The sequence below is a fragment of the Lithobates pipiens genome, unplaced genomic scaffold (assembly GCF_037356315.1).
Source record: "Lithobates pipiens isolate NorthernLeopardFrog02 unplaced genomic scaffold, aLitPip1_a1.2 Scaffold_35, whole genome shotgun sequence".
In the NCBI taxonomy this organism is placed as follows: domain Eukaryota; kingdom Metazoa; phylum Chordata; class Amphibia; order Anura; family Ranidae; genus Lithobates; species Lithobates pipiens.
Window position 1 is genome coordinate 21,597,286 of NW_027507811.1, and position 21,746 is coordinate 21,619,031.

The 21,746-nt window shown below is 46.8% G+C and overlaps 1 protein-coding gene across 1 annotated transcript in view; it reads right to left on the bottom strand.

The window, feature by feature from the left end:
* LOC143956400 (uncharacterized) overlaps positions 1 to 21,746 on the bottom strand; it is a 33,244-nt gene that overhangs the window by 9,845 nt on the left and 1,653 nt on the right. Inside the window, exons 2-7 of the mRNA XM_077466614.1 lie at positions 20,286 to 20,405; positions 19,977 to 20,147; positions 19,767 to 19,890; positions 19,553 to 19,650; positions 19,295 to 19,436; positions 16,931 to 17,792 (exon numbers count right to left, since the gene is read on the bottom strand). Coding sequence (XP_077322740.1) covers positions 16,931 to 17,792; positions 19,295 to 19,436; positions 19,553 to 19,650; positions 19,767 to 19,890; positions 19,977 to 20,147; positions 20,286 to 20,363 — 1,475 coding nt within the window. The 5' untranslated portion in view covers positions 20,364 to 20,405. The remainder of the gene's footprint in view (positions 1 to 16,930; positions 17,793 to 19,294; positions 19,437 to 19,552; positions 19,651 to 19,766; positions 19,891 to 19,976; positions 20,148 to 20,285; positions 20,406 to 21,746) is intronic.

Below are 21,746 nucleotides of genomic sequence, written 5' to 3' on the forward strand. Positions count from 1 at the left end.
TTCATCGTAGGCCTTGTTGACTCCTCTCCAAATGAAATGTTTATGGTTGTGGCTAGGGATGAGCTTCGCGTTCGAGTCGAACATCGGCTGTTCGCCCGTACGGCGAATTCCGAACGTTATGGGCCGTTCGCGCCAAATTCGTGTGGCGCTCACGGCCCACAATGCACTGCGCCATTGCAGTGCATTGATGGCTCATGATTGGCCAAGCATGCACTGTGACCCCGCATGCTTGGCCAATCACAGCGCCGGGAGCGAGGAGAGCCATGATTGGCCACAGGCAGGATGCCTGTGGCCAATCATAGTTTAGGCTGTGTAGTACACGCCCCACACTATATAAGGCCGCCAGCATGGCGGCCTTGTGTAGTGTGTTGGCGTCTGTAGCAGTTAGTGGGTGTTCTGTGTACCTTCAACACAGTATACACCGATCGTTATCGGCCGATTTTTCGTTCTTGCTCTTCTGTAGTGGTTGTTGTCTGCGTGCCCTGACCGCAGTATACACCGCTATATTCACCTATATAGCTAACTATCTTGCTCGTTTTAAATAGAGCTTGCAGTCAGCGGTAGGAGATTGTGCGTGCTGTCTGCGTGCTCTGAACCCAGTATACACCGCTATATCCACCTATATAGCTAACTATCTTGCTCGTTTTAAATAGAGCTTGCAGTCAGCGGTAGGAGATTGTGCGTGCTGTCTGCGTGCTCTGAACCCAGTATACACTGCTATATCCACCTATATAGCTAACTATCTTGCTCGTTTTAAATAGAGCTTGCAGTCAGCGTTAGGAGATTGTGCGTGCTGTCTGCGTGCTCTGAACCCAGTATACACCGCTATATCCACCTATATAGCTAACTATCTTGCACATTTTAAATAGAGCTTGCAGTCAGCGTTAGGAGATTGTGCGTGCTGTCTGCGTGCTCTGAACCCAGTATACACCGCTATATCCACCTATATAGCTAACTATCTTACTCGTTTTAAATAGAGCTTGCAGTCAGCGGTAGGAGATTGTGCGTGCTGTCTGCGTGCTCTGAACCCAGTATACACCGCTATATCCACCTATATAGCTAACTATCTTGCTCGTTTTAAATAGAGCTTGCAGTCAGCGTTAGGAGATTGTGCGTGCTGTCTGCGTGCTCTGAACCCAGTATACACCGCTATATCCACCTACATAGCTTTTCTCTATTTGAGCCATCTGCAGGAGTTAGTGGAAGTTGTGTGTGCCTCCAGCACAATATACACTACCCAATTGCTGGTTTTCTCAACTCCCTTCAGGCCATTACCATGTCTGGAAGGCCAGCAAGGAGAGGCAGACAGGCGGAAGCCCATAAAAGAGGGCAAGCAGGCTCTGTGTCTAGAGACAACAGTGCTGGTCGTGGACGCGGTGCATCGTCATCATCAGCACGTGGCCATGGGACACGCTTGTCCTTCTTTTCGGCAGCTAGACATGTTGAGCCGCAACATGCCAACGACTTGGTAGAGTGGATGACCAAGCCCTCTTCATCCTCCTCATCCTCTCTCACCCAGGCTCAGGGTAATAGCAAAGCAGCTGCCAACGCATCGTCTTCCCTCCTCTCAATGTCATCATCAGTGACTCCTTCCCTAGACCCACCATGTCCTCCTGAGGAGTCTCCTGAACTCTTTGAGCACAGTGTTGGGTACATGCTCCAGGAGGATGCCCAGTGTTTTGTAGGCTCTGATGATGATACTCAGCTAGAGGAAGGCAGTAGCGTGAATGCAGAAAGAGGGGATGCTCAAGAAGGACAGCAATCTGGCAGTCATGTTCCACAAGCTGCAGCATACTGCCAGGTTTGCTCCAGCGATGAAGAGGGAGGGGATGATGAGGGCACTGACTCCACGTGGGTGCCTGGTAGGAGAGAGGAGGAGGAGGAGGAGGCACATGTCCAACGAGGCAGGATGCCCTCCGGGGGCCAGCTTAGGGGCAGCACACCGACTGAATCAGACCGCAGAGCTCCGCCTGTGCAGGGCGCTGCCTCTGCGCGTTATTCTAAAAGTTCTTTGGTGTGGGCCTTTTTTGAGATGAGTGCATCAGATCGCACCGCTGCTATTTGCAACATATGTCTCAAGCGCATCTCGCGTGGCCAAAACATCAGCCGCTTGGGCACCACATGCTTGACCAGACATATGTTGACCTGCCATGCAGCTCGTTGGCAAGTGTACCTCAAAGACCCACACCAAAGAACAAAGCGGACCTCTCCTTGCTCCTCATCAGCTGGGATCTCCAACCCCACTAGACCTTCAGTCCTCTCTGAAACCTGCTCTGAGAGGAATGAAGGTGTAGAATTAGGTGTGTCACAGCCAAGTGCTTCCGGGCACTCTGCTAGCAGTACACCCACGTCCGATTATAGCAGGCAAATGTCCCTGCCCCAGCTGCTGGACTGGCGAAAGAAGTTCACTCCCAGCCATCCACATGCCCAGCGGTTGAATGCTAGCTTGGCTAAATTGCTAGCACTTCAACTGCTGCCTTTTCAGTTGGTAGACTCGGCCCCCTTCCGTGAGTTTGTACAATGTGCGGTTCCTCAGTGGCAGGTCCCCAAACGCCACTTTTTCTCACGGAAGGCGATTCCGGCTCTCTACCGGCATGTGGAAGGCAATGTCCTTGCCTCGCTGGACAGGGCGGTCAGCGGTAAGGTGCATATTACCGCTGACTCATGGTCCAACAGGCATGGACAGGGACGTTACCTGTCTTTCACGGCCCATTGGGTCACTCTTCTGGCAGCTGGGAAGGATGCAGGACAAGGTGCAGTAGTGTTGGAGGTTGTTCCGCCACCACGCCTCCAAAATGCTACTATTGGTTGTGACACACCTCTCTCCTCCACCCCCTCCTCTTCTTCTTCCTCCATGGCCTCTTCCAGTGCTCTGTCCTCACCAGCGGTGCTCCGTAGGCGTTCCAGGGGCTACGCAAGTACGCAGGCAAAACGATGCCATGCCGTGCTTGCGCTGATTTGTTTGGGGTACAGGAGCCACACTGGGGCGGATGTTTTGTCAGCTCTGCAGGGGCAGGCCGAGAGGTGGTTGACGCCACGCCAGCTTAAGCCAGGAATGGTGGTTTGCGACAATGGCACCAACCTCCTCTCCGCCCTCCGACAGGGACAACTGACCCATGTGCCCTGTGTGGCTCACGTCCTTAACCTGGTGGTGCAGCGGTTCTTGGGCAGGTACCCAGGCTTACAGGATGTCCTGAAGCAGGCCAGGTAAGTCTGTGTGCATTTCCGCCGATCATTTAATGCCTGTGCTCGGCTGGCGGAGCTCCAAAAGGAGTTGAACCTGCCCAAGAACCGCCTTATATGTGACATGCCCACCAGGTGGAACTCAACGTTGGCCATGCTGCAGCGGCTGCACACGCAGCAGAGGGCCATCAATGAGTACCTGTGCGACTACGGCACCAGGACAGGGTCAGGGGAGCTTGTTTTTTCTCACCACGCCAGTGGGGCATGATCAGGGATGCATGCACTGTCCTGTCACCGTTTGAGGAGGCCACAAGGATGGTGAGCAGTGACAGTGCATGCATCAGTGACACTGTACCTCTTGTCCACGTCTTGGAGCATACGCTACGTGGAATAATGGACAGGGCACTTGAGGCAGAACAGAGGCAGGAAGAGGAGGACTTCCTTGCCTCTCAAGGCCCCCTTTATCCAGACAGTGTTCCTGCTGTGCCACCCATCACACAGGAAGAGGATGAGGATGAGGAGGATAGGAGGATGATTGTGTAAGCATGGAGGTGGAGGCTGGCACTCAGCATCAGCAGCAGTCTTGTAGGGATGATTTATAGTCCCAAGAAACCCGTGGACTTGTACGTGGCTGGGAGGAGGTAGCTGCGGATCATGTTGTCCTTAGTGACCCAGAGGACTCCGAACCGAATGCCTCAGCTAACCTACGCTGGCCTCCCTGATCCTGCAAAGCCTGCGGAAGGATCCTCGTATTCTTCGGATCAAGGAGAGGGACCATTACTGGCTGGCCACTCTCCTTGATCCACGGTACAAGGGTAAGGTTGCCGACCTTATCTTGCCATCGCAGAGGGAGCAGAGGATGAGACATCTCCAGGAGGCCTTGCAGAAAGGTCTGTGCAATGCGTTTCCAGAGACCGGGAGGTTACAAACTCCTGGTCCTGGACAACGTGTTGCTGAGGCATCGGTCAGAAGGAGCGGTGGAGAAGGTGGCCGTCTGACCGATGCTTTCAGGCAATTTTTTAGTCCGCAGCCCCAAGGTATGATCGGTTCCAGCAACCATCGCCAGCGTCTGATTTACATGGTGCAGGAATACCTAGGGGCAAGGTCAGACTTGGACACCTTTCCCACCGAAAATCCTCTGGCTTACTGGGTCTTGAGGATGGATCACTGGCCAGAGCTTGCACAGTATGCAATTGAGCTACTGGCCTGTCCTGCATCCAGCGTTCTTTCGGAACGCACCTTCAATGCTGCTGGTGGCTTTGTTACCGATCACAGGATGCGCCTGTCAACTGAATCAGTTGATCGACTGACCTTCATCAAGATGAATCAGTCTTGGATCACCCACAGCTACCAAGCACCTGAAGCTGATGTAACTGAATAATTTTTTTATTATCATCCCTTCAAGACTGCCTATCATCCCTTCAAGACACATCACATCCCTTCAAGACTGCCTATGCTGATGCTGAGTGACTGTCCTGTTATGTTGATTGTCTATCCTCTTCCTCCTCCGCTGATATGTTGGAAGAACATTTTTGGTTCTGGGTGATGCCATCAGCCCAATTTTTCTGCCCCTGTTTAACAGGGGCATTTAATTACAATTTTTGATGCAATGCTTTGCAGCAGGGCTAATTCCTGCACTAAAACTAGAGTACAGTGTGGTGGCACCAGCACCAGTGCCTAAGGCCCAATTTTTCTGCCCCTGTTTAACAGGGGCGTTTAATTACAATTTTTGATGCAATGCTTTGCAGCAGGGCTAATTCCTGCACTAAAACTAGAGTATATGGGAGAGGTTGCAGTGTCGTGGCACCAGTACCAGTGCCTAAGGCCCAATTTTTCTGCCCCTGTTTAACAGGGGTGTCAGGTCACCTTGAGGCGAGGTGACAGGTGCACACCGTAGGGATCAGGAGTGCACCACAAGGTTGTGGACCCTACGGCTGACTGCTGCAGACGGGGGACAGAGGTTAGAGCGTAAGATTCCCTGGGGCGTGGAGTCTAAGAGCCAGCAGGTGTTCACCAGCGCCTCTAGTGGTGAGGATGGACTTGGCTGCAACTGACTCCAGGTCGCGACCCCCAGGGTCCCCCAGCTCACACCCACAGTAGGCAACAGGAGGATACGGATGGTGAGGGACAAAGCCAAGGTCAGGGCCACAAGCAGACAAGAATAGTCGGGGACACGCCAAAAGGTCAGGATCACAGGCAAACAGGGATAGTCAAGACACGCCAAAGTCAGTAACGGAAAACAGTAGCAGAGCACACGGAGGAAACAGGAAGCTAACACACAAAGGTTGATCAGCAGGGCTGGCCTGCAGTGCACAGGTTAATATAGAGCTCTCTGATAGGAACTAGGATGGAGCCATGCCAGAGGATGGATTATAAAAGCAGTCAGGTGAGGGTCAGCTGGTCTCTAGAAATGAACACATGGAGACAGGTAAGCAGACGAACTCTATTGCATAACCATGACAAGGGGCGTTTAATTACAATTTTTGATGCAATGCTTTGCAGCAGGGCTAATTCCTGCACTAAAACTAGAGTATATGGGAGAGGTTGCAGTGTCGTGGCACCAGCACCAGTGCCTAAGGCCCAATTTTTCTGCCCCTGTTTAACAGGGGCGTTTAATTACAATTTTTGATGCAATGCTTTGCAGCAGGGCTAATTCCTGCACTAAAACTAGAGTATATGGGAGAGGTTGCAGTGTCGTGGCGCCAGCACCAGTGCCTAAGGCCACATTTTTCTGCCCCTGTTTAACAGGGACATGTAATTACAATTCTTGATATAATATTTCACAGGAGGGCCCGTTCCTGTGCTCACCCAGAGTAACTGTGAGGACTTATAGTGTTGTGGCACCAGCACCACAACCACCAAAGGTAAATTTTTCTACCACTGTTCAACAATGGCATGTAATTACAATTCTTGATATAATCGTTCACAGCAGGGCGCTCCAGCGCCCACCAAGAGTCACTTTGAGGGCTTACAATGTTGTGGCAAAACCAACACCTTGTTCCGCCATTTCTGCAGAGCATATAGGGCAGGCCCCTACTTTCAAACATCCAATTTACAAATGTCTCCTACTTGCAAACGGAAGGAGACAACAGCAAGTGAGATGAAAAAAGACGGACGGCAAAACAAATTATACAGGGGTGATAACCCTTCCCTATGTTTTCCAAAAAGCTTAAAAATAGTTTTTTTGACTGGAGCTACACTTTAAAAATGTACCAGTTGAAAATTACAAACAGATTCAACTTAACACAACAAACCTACACATTCCCTGCCTTGTTTGCACCGCCTGTATACTGCTGTTCTGAGTATATAGGGCCTGGGGGCCACACGTATTTCCTTTTTTTTAAATGGGTACGGGGTTCCCCTTAATATGCGTACAAGACCCAAAGGGGCTGGTAATGGGCAGGGAGGGCTACCCATGCCATTTTTCTCAATGATTTTAAACCATATTGCAGGAACCAGATATAACATTAAAACCGCAAGCAGTTTTAAATGACTTTATTTCCGTTAAATGTCATTTTGTGCAGGGACTGTTCTAAACACGGGAATCACATCGCACTTCACAGGCATACTATAGACACCCCCAGGCACGATATTTAAAGGAATATTTCACTTTTTTTTTCACTTTAATCATCATTAAAATCAGTGCTCCCGCCAAAACTGCCATTTTTAAAACTTTTTTCTGCATTGACCCATGTCCCCTGGGGCAGGAGCCAGGTCCCCAAACCCTTTTTAGGACAGTATCTTGCATATTAGCCGTTAAAATTAGCACTTTTAATTTCGAACGTTCGAGTTCCATAGACTTCAATGGGGTTCTAACGTTCGTGCAAATTTGGGGTCCGTTCGAAAGTTCTGGTGCGAACCGAACCGGGGGGTGTTCGGCTCATCCCTAGTTGTGGCCAAAAAGCTCAATTTTGGTCTCATCGCTCCAAATGACTTTGTGCCAGAAGGTATGAGGCTTGTCTCTGTGCTGTTTGGCGTATTGTAAGCGGGATACTTTGTGGAATTTGCGTAGTAATGGCTTTCTTCTGGCGACTTGACCATGCAGCCCATCTTTCTCCAAGTGCCTCTTTATTGTCAGGGGCGGACTGACAACTCATGGGGCCCCCGGGCAATAGGAGAAGATTATGGGGCCCCTGGGCAATAGGAGATTATGGGGCCTTCAGGCAATAGGAGATTATGGGGCCCAAAGGCAATAGATTATGGGGGCCACACAGTATACACACACATACAGTATACACACACAGACACACAATATACACACACAGAATACACATACATACACTGAAAAGGTACTGGAGAGACGGGGCAGCTAGAATCTTGGGATTTTTAAACAAAACACAGATTTTTACATACTGTCCCTGGTTTTATTGAGGCTGGCAACCCTGATGGGGCCCCTTAGTGGCATGGGGACCTCGGGCAGTGCCCTAATGGTCAGTCCACCGCTTCTTATTGTGCATCTTAAAACAGCCACACCACATGTTTTCAGAGAGTCCTGTATTGCACCTGAAGTTATTTGTGCTTTTTTTTTGTTGCATCCCGAAGAATCTTCCTGGCAATTGTGGATTAAATTTTAGTTGGTCTACCTGACCGTGGTTTGGTTTCAACAGAACCGCTCATTTTCCACTTCTTGATTAGTTTGAACACTGCTGATTGGCATGCTCAATTCCTTGGATATCTTTTTATATCCCTTTTCTGTTTAATACAGTTCAACTACCTTTTCCCGCAGAACTTTTGACAATTCTTTTGCTTTCCCCATGACTCAGAATCCAGAAACGTCAGTGCAGCACTGGATGAAAGATGCAGCGGTCTGTCAGGGGTCCAGAAACTCATTGACCTTTTATATACACACACACTAATTACAAGCAAACAGATCGCATGTGAGGATGGTTACCTTTTGTAGCCATTCAAACCCCTTTGTGTCAACTTGCGTGCACGTTATCAGGCCAAAATCACTGGGTGTGTAAACTTTTGATCAGGGTAATTTGAGTAATTTCTGTTGCCATTATGATTTAAAAAGAGTAAACACAGTTGGTTGATAATAATAATAATTCAGCCAAACACTAATCATGAGTGAAAGAAACATTTTTGTGTTATCATTCATATTCTCTATAAAATGGCCAAGAAATCATTAAATTCCGCCAGGGTATGTAAACTTATGAGCACAACTGTATTTCCTTTTTTTAAAAGATAGATAATAAAAATATCACTTGGGGTTAAAAACAAAACAACAACAAAAAAACATTTATTGTATCACATTTAAAAAAAACAACATTAAGAACATACACAACCCTTCTTTAGATCGTTAACTTTTAAAAAAATTTTTATTAAGTATTGTATTGTATTGTATTAAGTATTGTGAGTCTTCCGACTTTATATAAGAGTATACAATATGTAACAGCACTATCCCCTTACAGTATGTACTTTCACATTGTTTACCAAGGAATTCTCATTAAATTCAACAGTTAAGCCTTCATTACAACAAACTCGGTGGAGGCCCCTAGGCAGTCGAAAACTTGGGCCACCCTCACAGGTTTCTGAAGGTCTCTCTTGAGCTCTAGTGGGATACCATTGAACCAAGTAGTGAGCACGTTGGGCGCTAGATATGGGGGTGACCATCACTACTGTACATTACACAAATGTAGGTTGTGCCAATTTTTGTTACAAACTGACAGCTGAAAGAAGATGAATTTAAAATTTCCAAACTGTAATGTGAACTCGAGAGCTATGGTTTATGGACTTTACGTTTTTATTGGGTACATTACATTAATACGGTATTTTCTCTATTGAGTCTTCAGTGTAAAGTTTTTGTTTCTTCGAGTTGATTCATTTTTTTTCTATATTTTGTAAGCAATTTAAGAAATCTTCATCGTCGTTTTCTTTCAAGGTCCAATAGATATTATTTTGATTAGTTGACGTGGGGCCCATAGGGCTGGTGCCTACACCAACTTGGTCATCCGGCACCGTAGGCCCCTGATGTATGTCATTTGGAGGTGTGTTGCACAGATCCACGTTCTCCTCCCAGCTAATGCATGTAGTCCATCATCAGCTCCCGAGACGTGTCTGCCTACGGCGTGGCCTTCATTTGGTAGGCTCCTCCAGAAGTCAAGCCATCGAGGAGTTGGTTCCATATTCACTCTTTGCTCCGAAAAACAAAATACAAGAACGGCAAGTATACCAAAGTAACTCCAGAGATGAGTCGTGCCGTATCGGAGTCCGTATCTTCCAAATGTAACGCTCAACGTTTCTACAATGCAAAAAGTATGGTGCCGCTACCCTTAAACTCAAAATAAGGGTGTAGGACAGTGGTCTCCAAACTGGTGCTCAGGTGTGCCCTTTTACTTGGCTGTATCTGGCCTTTGGGACACTATTCCACCAAGTGACGCCCATGATGGAGCACCATTCCCCCTAATGACATCAATGGGGCACTATTCTTCTCATTGATATTGACAATACGGTACTATACCTCCATGCTGAGGCATTTTCTACTGCCATTGGCCACAGTCCACCCCCTCAAGCCTGAAAGATAGTAAACTGGCCCTTTGCTTAGAAAGTTTGGAGACCCCTGATCTAAACCATCCCATTGTAGCTCTGGCTGTATGTTTAGGGTCGTAGTCCTGCTGGAAGGTGAACCTCCTCCCCGGTCTTGAGTCTCAAGTCAACAAGGGGGGAGACCCATGGCCTAGACCAGTGATGGCGAACCTTGGCACCCCAGATGTTTTGGAACTACATTTCCCATGATGCTCATGCACTCTGAAGTGTAGTGGAGCATCATGGGAAATGTAGTTCCAAAACATCTGGGGTGCCAAGGTTCGCCATCACTGGCCTAGACAGTGGCCATTCCGGTCCTTTAACCTCGGTAGGGAATTCCCACCTGTGCCAAGAGCACAGCTGCACCACAAGCTGTTCAATCAGACATTCCATTTGGGAAAGGTCGGCAAGTTGGCGTTCAAAGCTCTAAAATCTTCTTTATTAAATATCCGTTGGGAGTAAAGATCCACTACGAAGAGAATGCCGACGTGTCTCAGCCCTTCCAGGCTTTAGGCGGTCACTCACTGTAAGGGCTTAAACGCGTCAGCATTCACTTTTCGCATTTTAGGTCGGCAAGTGGGTGTTCAAAGCTCTAAAATCTTCTTTATTATATATCCTTTACAGGCTTTAATCAGCCATTCACCGCAAGGGCCGAAACGCGTCGGATCTTTACTACCAATGGATATATAATAAAGAAGATTTTAGAGCTTTGAACACCCACTTGCCGACCTAAAATCGTCTTTATTATATATTGGGAGTAAATATCCACCACAAAGAGAAAATTCGGACAAGTTTCAACCCTGACAGGCTTTAGTCAGTCATTCGCCGCAAGGCTGAAATGCATTTGTTTTCTCTTTGTGGTGGATTTTTACGCCCTCTACTGTCCCTCCTCTATACTGAATCTGGGGTAAAGGAGAGGCAGCGACAACAGCTGCAGAGCCTGCGTGATGACGTCACCCATAGGCTTACTATGGGGCAGTTGTTGTTGGCTGTCCCTGCTCTATACTGAAACTGGGGTAAAGGAGAAGCAGAGACAAAAGCTGCAGACCCTGCGTAATGACGTCACCCATAGGCTTACTATGGGGAAGCTGTTGTTGGCTGTCCCTCCTCTACACTGAATCTGGGGTAAAGGAGAGGCAGCGACAACAGCTGCAGAGCCTGCGTGATGATGTTACCCATAGGCTTACTATGGGGCAGTTGTTGTTGGCTGTCCCTGCTCTATACTGAAACTGGGGTAAAGGAGAAGCAGAGACAACAGCTGCAGAGCCTGCGTGATGACGTCACCCATAGGCTTACTATGGGGCATCCAAGTTTAAAACTACAATCTATAAAGTATTAAAACAAAAACCATTGCCGTCTTGAGAAAACTCTAAACATGGAAAATAACCCTTTTGTAATGTGTGTTTTTTTTCTGCCATCTGACAAGGCTTTCTTCCTCATTGAAAAGGTTTCCCGCACTCTGAACATGAGAAAAAGATGTTACCGCGTGTGAATTTTCTGGTGCCTTACGAGTTGTTTCCTGTAAATGAAACCTTTCCCGCACTCTGAACATGCGTAAGGACGCTCCCCCGTGTGGATTCTCTGGTGTTTAAGAAGGTTTCCTTTGTCGGTGAAAGATTTCCCACACTCCGAACATGGATACGGGCGCTCGCCTGTGTGGATTCTTTGGTGCCGAAGAAGGCTTACTTTATGGCTGAAAGATTTCCCGCACACCAAACATGACAAAGGACGCTCGCCTGTGTGAATTCTCTGGTGGGAGAGAAGGTTTCCTTTTTGAAGGAAACCTTTCCCGCATTCTGAGCATGAGTAAGGACGATCAGTTGAGTGAATCTGTTGGTGTTTAACCACTTTCAGACCGGACCATTTTGCTGGTAAATGACCAGAGGTCTTTTTACACTTTGGCACTGCGCTGCTTTAACTGGTAATTGCGCGGTCATGCAATGTTGTACCCAAACAAAATTTGCGTCCTTTTCTTCCCACAAATAGAGCTTTTTTTTTTTTGTTGCTACTTCAGCGAATTTATCAGCGAGGTGCCAATCACCTTGGCGTTCATTTTAGTTTGCCTCGTCTTAACTTCACATCATTGTAGCTCTCCTTATCATTCAAAGACTTTATTCATTTATTCATTAAAAAGAACACATAAACAAAAACCAAGAAAGGGAACGCCGTCGAGTCATCTTTAACTTTCCCTTTAAATTTATCCCTTATCCTCCTTCGCCCAAATTCTTCACTTTAATTACTCCCCACCCCCCCCCCCTCCCTCTCTTTTTCACGCTCATTATGGGTAGGAAGAGAGAGGTAAGCATCCCGTATCCTAAAACGATACGTCGAATATCTATTCTCGTTTGTGCCTCCTCTTCTCTTTGTCCCTTTATACTCTTTTCTACCCCCTCCCTCCCACCTCCCTGTTCCTGGTTACTTTTCCTCAGAGTTCTACTTAAAACCTCACTTCCAGTTTGCCTTTCCCGTAGTTATTCCTGCGTTATTTCCTCCACATATCGCCATGATTTTTTAAATTTCTCCCAGGGATCCCATTTCCGATCCCTCTCCTCCTTTATGGCTGGTTCCTCCTCTCCACCCTCCCCACTTTCCATATGTTGTATTTCGGTAACCTGACGAATCCAATCCTGGATTTTAGGGCTTTCTTTCTCTCGCCATTTTCTCGGGATAAGATTTTTTGCGATGTCTAATAATATAGGGACTAATGATGCTTTATATTGGTTAATTGTCTGCTCTGTCCCATGGAATAAGACCATCCATGGGTCTTCTCTGACCACTTTTCCCGTTACCACCTTTACTAATTCAATTATCTTCTTCCAGAATTCTTTAATTTTGGGGCAATCCCACCATATATGGCTCATACTCCCGATAGATTTGCAACCTCGCCAGCACTCCGGTGATTGATCGTTTCTAAACCTACTTAGTTTGTCAGGGGTAGCATACCATCTTGCTATACATTTGTAATTTGTTTCTATCATTTTACTCCCTCCCCCCGCAAAGTGAATTAAAGTTAATATTTTCTTTCTAATTTGAATATTACATTGAACCCCCAATTCTTTTTCCCACTTTTTAAAAAATGTCGGTTCCTCCAGCTCGTCCCCCTCTGATATTACTTTCTTTTGATGGTATTTGATTGCCTCTGCGATTTTTATTTTTTGCGATATAAACGTAAAAAGACCGCAAATTTTGAAAAAAAATGATATTTTCTACTTTTTGTTATTAGAAAAATCCAATAAACTCAATTTTAGTCATACATTTAGGCCAAAATGTATTCAGCCACATGTCTTTGGTAAAAAAAAAGTCAATAATTGTATATTTATTGGTTTGCGCAAAAGTTGTCACATCTACAAACTAAGGTACGTTTTCTGGAATTTACGCAGCTTTTAGTTTACGACTGCCTATCTCATTTCTTGAGGTGCTAAAATGGCAGGGCAGTACAAAACCCCCCCAAATGACCCCATTTTGGAAAGGAAAATTGACCCCATCCCTAAGGAAATTGATAAGAGGCATGTTGAGCCCATTGAATATTTTATTTTTTTGCCTCAAGCGATTGAATAATGACAAAAAAAAAAATTTTTTTTTTTTTTACACAAAGTTGTCACTAAATGATATATTGCTCACACATGCTATGGGCGTATGTGAAATGACACCCCAAAATAAATTCTGCTGCTTCTCCTGAGTACGGGGATACCACATATGTGGGACTTTTTGGGAGCCTAGCCGCGTACGGGGCCCCGAAAACCAATCACCGCCTTCAGGCTTTCTAAGGGCGTAAATTTTTGAGTTCACTTCTCACTACCTATTACAGTTTTGAAGGCCATAAAATGCCAAGATGGCACAAAACCCCCACAAATGACCCCATTTTAGAAAGTAGACACCCCAAGCTATTTGCTGAGAGGCATGTTGAGTCCATGGAATATTTTATATTTTGCCACAAGTTGCGGGAAAATTACAAACTTTTTTTTTTTTTTTTTTTTTCACAAAGTTGTCACTAAATGATATATTGCTCACACATGCTATGGGCATATGTGAAATGACACCCCAAAATAAATTCTGCTGCTTCTCCTGAGTACGGGGATACCACATATGTGGGACTTTTTGGGAGCCTAGCCGCGTACGGGGCCCCGAAAACCAAGCACCGCCTTCAGGCTTTCTAAGGGCGTTACAGTTTTGAAGGCCATAAAATGCCAAGATGGCACAAACCCCCCCAAATGACCCCATTTTGGAAAGTAGACACCCCTAAATTTAGGGGTACACTAGTGAGACTAGGTAATAAATGGCGGGTGCCCTGAAACTATAAAAAAATAACTAACCAACCAGCGTCACCTGTAACAGTTATATGGTGATCACTGGTGAAAGGGTTAACTAGGGGGCAATCAGGGGGCTTTATGCGGTAGTATATGGGGGTCCCTGGCGCTATAAAAAGCTGCAGCGAACCTAAATACCTACCTGCCTAACTAGCGTCACCTGTGACACTAATACAGCGATCAGAAAAACGATCGCTTATTAGGCTGGGTTCACACTGGAGCGATGCGGGAACGCCACGAATGTGCGGCGGGTTCCCGCATCACATGCCTCCCGGCGGCAGTTCACACTGCCCTATGCGAACTGCTGGGAGTGTCAGTGAAATGTTAATGACACCCCCAGATCAGTTCGCATATCGCAGTGCGATCTGCAAACTCGGATCGCATGATGTGAACACCCATGCGATCCGATTCTGCTGCGGGCCAAAAAAAGGGCCCCGTGCGAATTTGCGGCGGGTGTGGCGGGTGCGGCGGGTGCGGCGAATGGCTGAACTCGAATCGCACAGAGATCGGATGTGATTTGCACTGCAGTGCGGTGCGAATCACATCCGTTCTCATAAACCGCTGCAATGTGAACCCAGCCTTAGTGACACTGGCGACGGGGGTGATCACGGGGTTAAACCTTTATTGGGGGGGTTAGGGGGGTACCTTAGAACTAAAGGGGGCTAACCCTAACTGCCCTAACAGTTATTAGTCACAAATGACACCCGCCGGGTGATCAGGGGGTTAAACCTTTATTAGGTAATAAATGGCGGGTGCCCTGAAACTATAAAAAAATAACTAACCAACCAGCGTCACCTGTAACAGTTATATGGTGATCACTGGTGAAAGGGTTAACTAGGGGGCAATCAGGGGGCTTTATGCGGTAGTATATGGGGGTCCCTGGCGCTATAAAAAGCTGCGGCGAACCTAAATACCTACCTGCCTAACTAGCGTCACCTGTGACACTAATGCGGCGATCAGAAAAATGATCGCTTATTAGGCTGGGTTCACACTGGAGCGATGCGGAAACGCCGCGAATCCGCGGCGGGTTCCCGCATCGCATGCCTCCCGGCGGCAGTTCACACTGCCCTATGCGAACTGCTGGGAGTGTCAGTGAAATGTTACTGACACCCCCAGATCAGTTCGCATATCGCAGTGCGATCTGCAAACTCGGATCGCATGGTGTGAACACCCATGCGATCCGATTCTGCTGTGGGCCAAAAAAAGGGTCCCGTGCGAATTTGCGGCGGGTGTGGCGGGTGCGGCGAATGGCTGAACTCGAATCGCACAGAGATCGGATGTGATTTGCACTGCAGTGCGGTGCGAATCACATCCGTTCTCATAAACCGCTGCAATGTGAACCCAGCCTTAGTGACACTGGCGACGGGGGGTGATCACGGGGTTAAACCTTTATTGGGGGGGTTAGGGGGGTACCTTAGAACTAAAGGGGGCTAACCCTAACTGCCCTAACAGTTATTAGTCACAAATGACACCCGCCGGGTGATCAGGGGGTTAAACCTTTATTAGGTAATAAATGGCGGGTGCCCTGAAACTATAAAAAAATAACTAACCAACCAGCGTCACCTGTAACAGTTATATGGTGATCACTGGTGAAAGGGTTAACTAGGGGGCAATCAGGGGGCTTTATGCGGTAGTATATGGGGGTCCCTGGCGCTATAAAAAGCTGCGGCGAACCTAAATACCTACCTGCCTAACTAGCGTCACCTGTGACACTAATACGGCGATCAGAAAAATGATCGCTTATTAGGCTGGGTTCACACTGGAGCGATGCGGAAACGCCGCGAATCCGCGGCGGGTTCCCGCATCGCATGCCTCCCGGCGGCAGTTCACACTGCCCTATGCGAACTGCTGGGAGTGTCAGTGAAATGTTACTGACACCCCCAGATCAGTTCGCATATCGCAGTGCGATCTGCAAACTCGGATCGCATGGTGTGAACACCCATGCGATCCGATTCTGCTGCGGGCCAAAAAAAGGGTCCCGTGCGAATTTGCGGCGGGTGTGGCGGGTGCGGCGGGTGCAGCGAATGGCTGAACTCGAATCGCACAGAGATCGGATGTGATTTGCACTGCAGTGCGGTGCGAATCACATTCGTTCTCATAAACCGCTGCAATGTGAACCCAGCCTTAGTGACACTGGTGACGGGGGGTGATCACGGGGTTAAACCTTTATTGGGGGGGTTAGGGGGGTACATTAGAACTAAAGGGGGCTAACCCTAACTGCCCTAAGAGTTACTACAGTCACAAATGACACCAATGCAAAAAAAAAAAAAAAAAAAATGACATTGGTGTCACTGTGACTGGGGGGCAGGGGTAATTGGGGGGGTGATCGGGGGGTAAAGGGGGGGTGTGAGTGTGCCTGGCATGTTCTACTGTGTGTGTAGAGTGTTGGTGCAACTCACCGATCCGCTCTCCTCCGTGTCGGAACGGAAAATACCGACACGGAGGAGAGAATACATCACTTCCTCTCCTGTGTTTACATTACAGGAGAGGAAGTGATGTCACGGGGGATTTCTATTCGTCGGGAGCGATCGCGAGGGGGTGGCCATGAATGAATGGCCGCCCCCTCGTCCCGGATCGCTCCCGGACGAAAACCAAACGCCGCAGGCACCGGGCGGGGGCCCGATCGGGCCCCAGACCCGCGGGAGGCAAGGGACGTACATGTAAGCCCTTATGCCTGCCCGTGCCATTCTGCCGACGTACATCGGCGTGCGGCGGTCGGCAACTGGTTAAGGAGGTGACTTCCCTGATGCTGAAGATCTCCGGTTTGTAGGAAACCTTCCCCACACTGTGGATACGAAGGGCAACCACAAGTATGACTTTTCTGGTGTTTAAGAAGTGATCTTTTCTCAGTGAAACCTTTCCCACACTCTAGACATGAAAAAGGACGCTCGCCAGTGTGAATTTTCTGATGCATGATAAGATTTCTTTTTTCAGTGAAACATTTCCCGCACTCCAAGCATGGAAAGGGACGCTCACCCGTGTGGCTTCGCTGATGTATAAGAAGTATTCTTCTCTCAGCGAAACACCTCCCGCACTCTAAACACGCATAGGGCCGCTCACCCGTGTGAATTCTCTGATGTATGACAAGCGTTCTTTTTTCAGTGAAACATTTCCCGCACTCTGAACATGAATAGGGTCGCTCACCAGTATGAATTCTGTGGTGTTTGATAAGGTCTTCTTTCTGAATGAAACGTTTCCCACACTCGCCACATGGATAGGGACGCTCCCCCGTGTGAGATCTCTGGTGCCTTTGAAGCGTTCTCTTTTCGGCGAAGCCTTTTCCACACTCTGAACATAAAAAGGGACGCTCGCCGGTGTGAATTCTCTGGTGTATGACAAGCTTTTCTTTCCGGACAAAACTTTTCCCGCACTCTGAACATTGGAAAAGACCCTCCCCAGTGTGAATTCTCTGGTGCGCAAGGAGGTTTCTCTTTTTAGTGAACGATTTATTACACACTGAACATGACCATAAAGTCTCTCTTGTGTGAGCTCCTTCATGGTTAGAAGAAGATTCCTTGGGATTAGATGGATCTATTGATCGATTGACACTGTGAGATATTAGATGGGTATTGGAAGTCATAGCATGTGATCGATCAAATGATTCCTCAGGGTGAGAGGGGTCCATTGACATCTGTGAATGGTAAGGTCTATGATGTATATTCTGAGTAATGGGATTTTCTCCCGGAAAGGGTTGTGTGATTCCAGTTTCTTCGGCATTAAAATCCGAGGAGAAAAACTGAGGAACCTCAGAGGTATTCTGGACATAATGTCCACCTGTTGGAAAGACATTGTAAAACCAACGTTACACCTTCTCTTCATCCCTCACACTCATAAGTCATATATGTTGGTACATAACTCAACAGATTCATAAAGCTCTGGCATAATATTGGTTACATCGATGAAGATTGTTGGGAACATGACATCATAGTGAGGAATGGAGATGGACCTTTCATATGGTGTACAGTATCTCCTCCTCATTTGTTGGGAACATGACGTTATATTGAGGAACGGAGATGGACCTTTCATATGGTGTACAGTATCTCCTCCTCATTTGTTGGGAACATGACATTATATTGAGGAATGGAGATGGACCTTTCATATGGTGTACAGTATCTCCTCCTCATTTGTTGGGAACATGACGTTATATTGAAGAATGGCGATGGACCTTTCATATGGTGTACATTATCTCCTCCTCATTTGTTGGGAACATGACGTTATATTGAGGAATGGAGATGGACCTTTCATATGGTGTACAGTATCATCTCCTCATTTGTTGGGAACATGACGTTATATTGAAGAATGGAGATGGACCTTTCATATGGTGTACATTATCTCCTCCTCATTTGTTGGGAACATGACGTTATATTGAGGAATGGAGATGGACCTTTCATATGGTGTACAGTATCTCCTCCTCATTTGTTGGGAACATGACGTTATATTGAGGAATGGAGATGGACCTTTCATATGGTGTACAGTATCTCCTCCTCATTTGTTGGGATCATGACGTTATATTGAGGAATGGAAATGGACCTTTCATATGGTGTACATTATCTCCTCCTCATTTGTTGGGAACATGACGTTATATTGAGGAATGGAGATGGACCTTTCATATGGTGTACATTATCTCCTCCTCATTTGTTGGGAACATGACGTTATATTGAGGAATGGAGATGGACCTTTCATATGGTGTACAGTATCTCCTCCTCATTTGTTGGGAACATGACGTTATATTGAGGAATGGAGATGGACCTTTCATATGGTGTCCAGTATCTCCTCCTCATTTGTTGGGGACATGACATTATATTGAGGAATGGAGATGGACGTTTCATATGGTGTACAGTATCTCCTCCTCATTTGTTGGGGACATGACATTATATTGAGGAATGGAGATGGACGTTTCATATGGTGTACAGTATCAGTGTTTCTAAATACAACATTTATAAATGGCTAATAATATTTGTAGGAAAGATTATTGTAGACGGTTAACCTGGGGAGATCTCTGATAACCTTTTGAGATCCCTTCCCATGGATCAAATGCCAATATTTTGGTTGGGTGAATTTGATGGACATGATTTTTTTAAAAACCCATTTAACAGTCAGAATTTGAGTTATTTGGTTGATTTGTGGAAATACGTGGAAATCTCCTAAATCATAGATTCTTACTTATTTCCGCAAAAATAATACTGTTTAATATTTCGGTATAAATACCCTGACAACAGTTTAACATACTTTATACTTAATGTTAACTGTTCATGCGTTTAGTGCTTATTACTTACGTGTGTTAATATAAAGAGAAGATTCCTCTCGTTTACTTTTCTTAATCATCTCCTCTTCCTCCATAGACTGCTGATCTCCACTCACCAACGTCTCTTCTTCTTCCTCTTTAACCTCAACTTTGATGTCCTTTAGTTCTTCAGCCTGAACCCCAAAATAAGATAATATAGATTTGGAGAAAGAAAAAAAAGATTACATATAAAACTGTTATCTTAAAGTTTAGAATAACTTATTAGGTCTACATGGTCAGTACCACCTACTCCATCCTGGTGAGGGATGGTGTGATCTTCCTGTGTGGAATCCCGGGAATACAGAGGACGGGGACATCTCTCTGGTGGGTTCCCATTACTGGATCCATCTGTAGGAAACACACACACTGACTGAATACATTGTTTCTATGTGTTTATCAGATGATGGGGGATCTAGGTGGAGCCTCCGTACTGCTCTCTCCTTTACAATAAAGTCTCCTCTTACCCGGTGATGTGAGGGGCGGCTGATTCTCCATCATGACGTCCTTGTAGAGATCCTTGTGTCCTTCTAAATACTCCCACTCCTCCATGGAGAAATAGACAGTGACATCTTGACACCTTATAGGAACCTGACACACACAATGATACAGTCACCATCCAGACACATCCCTTGTCTGTTACTGGATAATGTCCCAGAATTCCCGGCACCGCTCACCTCTCCTGTCAGCAGATCAGTGATCTTCTTGGTGATTTCTAGAATCTTCTTGGCACTGGTTACCTCTGTTGTCAGGCAGTGAGGTGGAGGCACTGTGATGGGTGATGTCCTGGGAAGACGGCTGTTGGGTGTTAATGGATCACCAGATGTTTTCTGAACTACTTTATAATCCTGTTTACAGAGAAAAAGTAACAATTATTATTATTATTATTACAGGTTCCCAGAATCCTCCTCACCTCTCCGGTCAGGTTTGTGTTTTATTAATAGAGATAAGAGTGATGTCATGTGACCTCCCAGAATCCTCCTCACCTCTCCGGTCAACAGGTAGATGATCTCCAGGGTGAGGTCCAATATCCTCTGAGTCATGTGACTTTGATCTTTGTCCATTCCTCTTCATGTGGTCATGTGATCTATACAGGACTCTCCTCTCTGTAGACGGATAATAAACTGAGAATTATCTGGATGAATAATGTCGGCACATATATATATGACGGCTTGTAAATATCAAACCGGAAGTGACTACATCCTCGTTGTTTGCGGTTTCTTGCATCACAGAGGGGAGGTGGGTAAAGATGTACCTTCTTCCCCTTCGAGTGCACTGGGGTTCCAAATCGGCGGCGGTACAGGGCTCCCCAATTGTACAGGAGAGCTCGGTAAAAGCGGTGCGTGGAAGGGGGGGGGGCTTCTTCTGTGTCCTGTAGAAGTGATCATTTCTTTGGCAATCCCTTGCCCATTAGCCTAGACCAGTGGTCTTCAAACTGCGGCCCTTTGCTTGTCTTTATCTGGCCCTTGGGGTACTTTTCCTTCCACTAATACAAGACACTATTCCTCCCACTGACACCAACAATGGGGCATAATTCTTGATACTAACACCAATAATGGGGATCTATTCCTTCCACTGACACCAACAATGGGGGTATAATTCCTGCTACTGACACCAATGATGGGGCTTTATTCCTCCTACTGACACCACAGATGGGGCGCTATTCCTCCCACTGACACCAACAATGGGGGCATAATTTCTGCTACTGACACCAATGATGTGGCTTTATTCCTCCTACTGACACCAACAATGAGGCACTATTCCTCCCACTGACACCAGAACAATGTCCACTCCCAATGGCCAAAGACTGGCCTTCCTAAAGCTTGAAGGACAGTAAACTGGCCCTTTGTTTAGAAAGTCTGGAGACCCCTGATCTAAACCATTCCATTGCCAATCCCTTCACTGGCTTCCCCTACCCCACAGTGTAAAATTCAAAATGCTAACCATAACATACAAAGCCATCCACTACATCGCCCCCATCTACATCACCAACCTCATCTGCAGATATCGCCCAAATCGTCCCCTCCGCTCCTCCCAGGACCTCCTGTTCTCTAGCTCCCTTGTTACCTCCTCTCATGCTCGCCTTCAAGACTTCTCCAGAGCCTCTCCCATCCTCTGGAACTCAGTCTGTCCACTCAGCCCCTACCCTGTCCACCTTTAGGAGTTCCCTGAAAACTCATTTATTCAGGGAAGCCTATCCCACACCCACCTAACTGTCCCCGAGCCACCCCCATCAAATCATTCTCTGCAGCTATTACCTTTTGTACCACCACCCCCTCCCTTTAGAATGTAAGCTCTATGAGCAGGGCCCTCCTGTACCTTCTGTATTGTACTGTAATTGTGTTGTCCCCCCTATACATTGTAAAGCTCTGCGTAAACTGTTGGCGCTATATAAATCGTGAATAATAATAACAACAGTAATAATTGTATCTCTGGCTGTAGGTTTA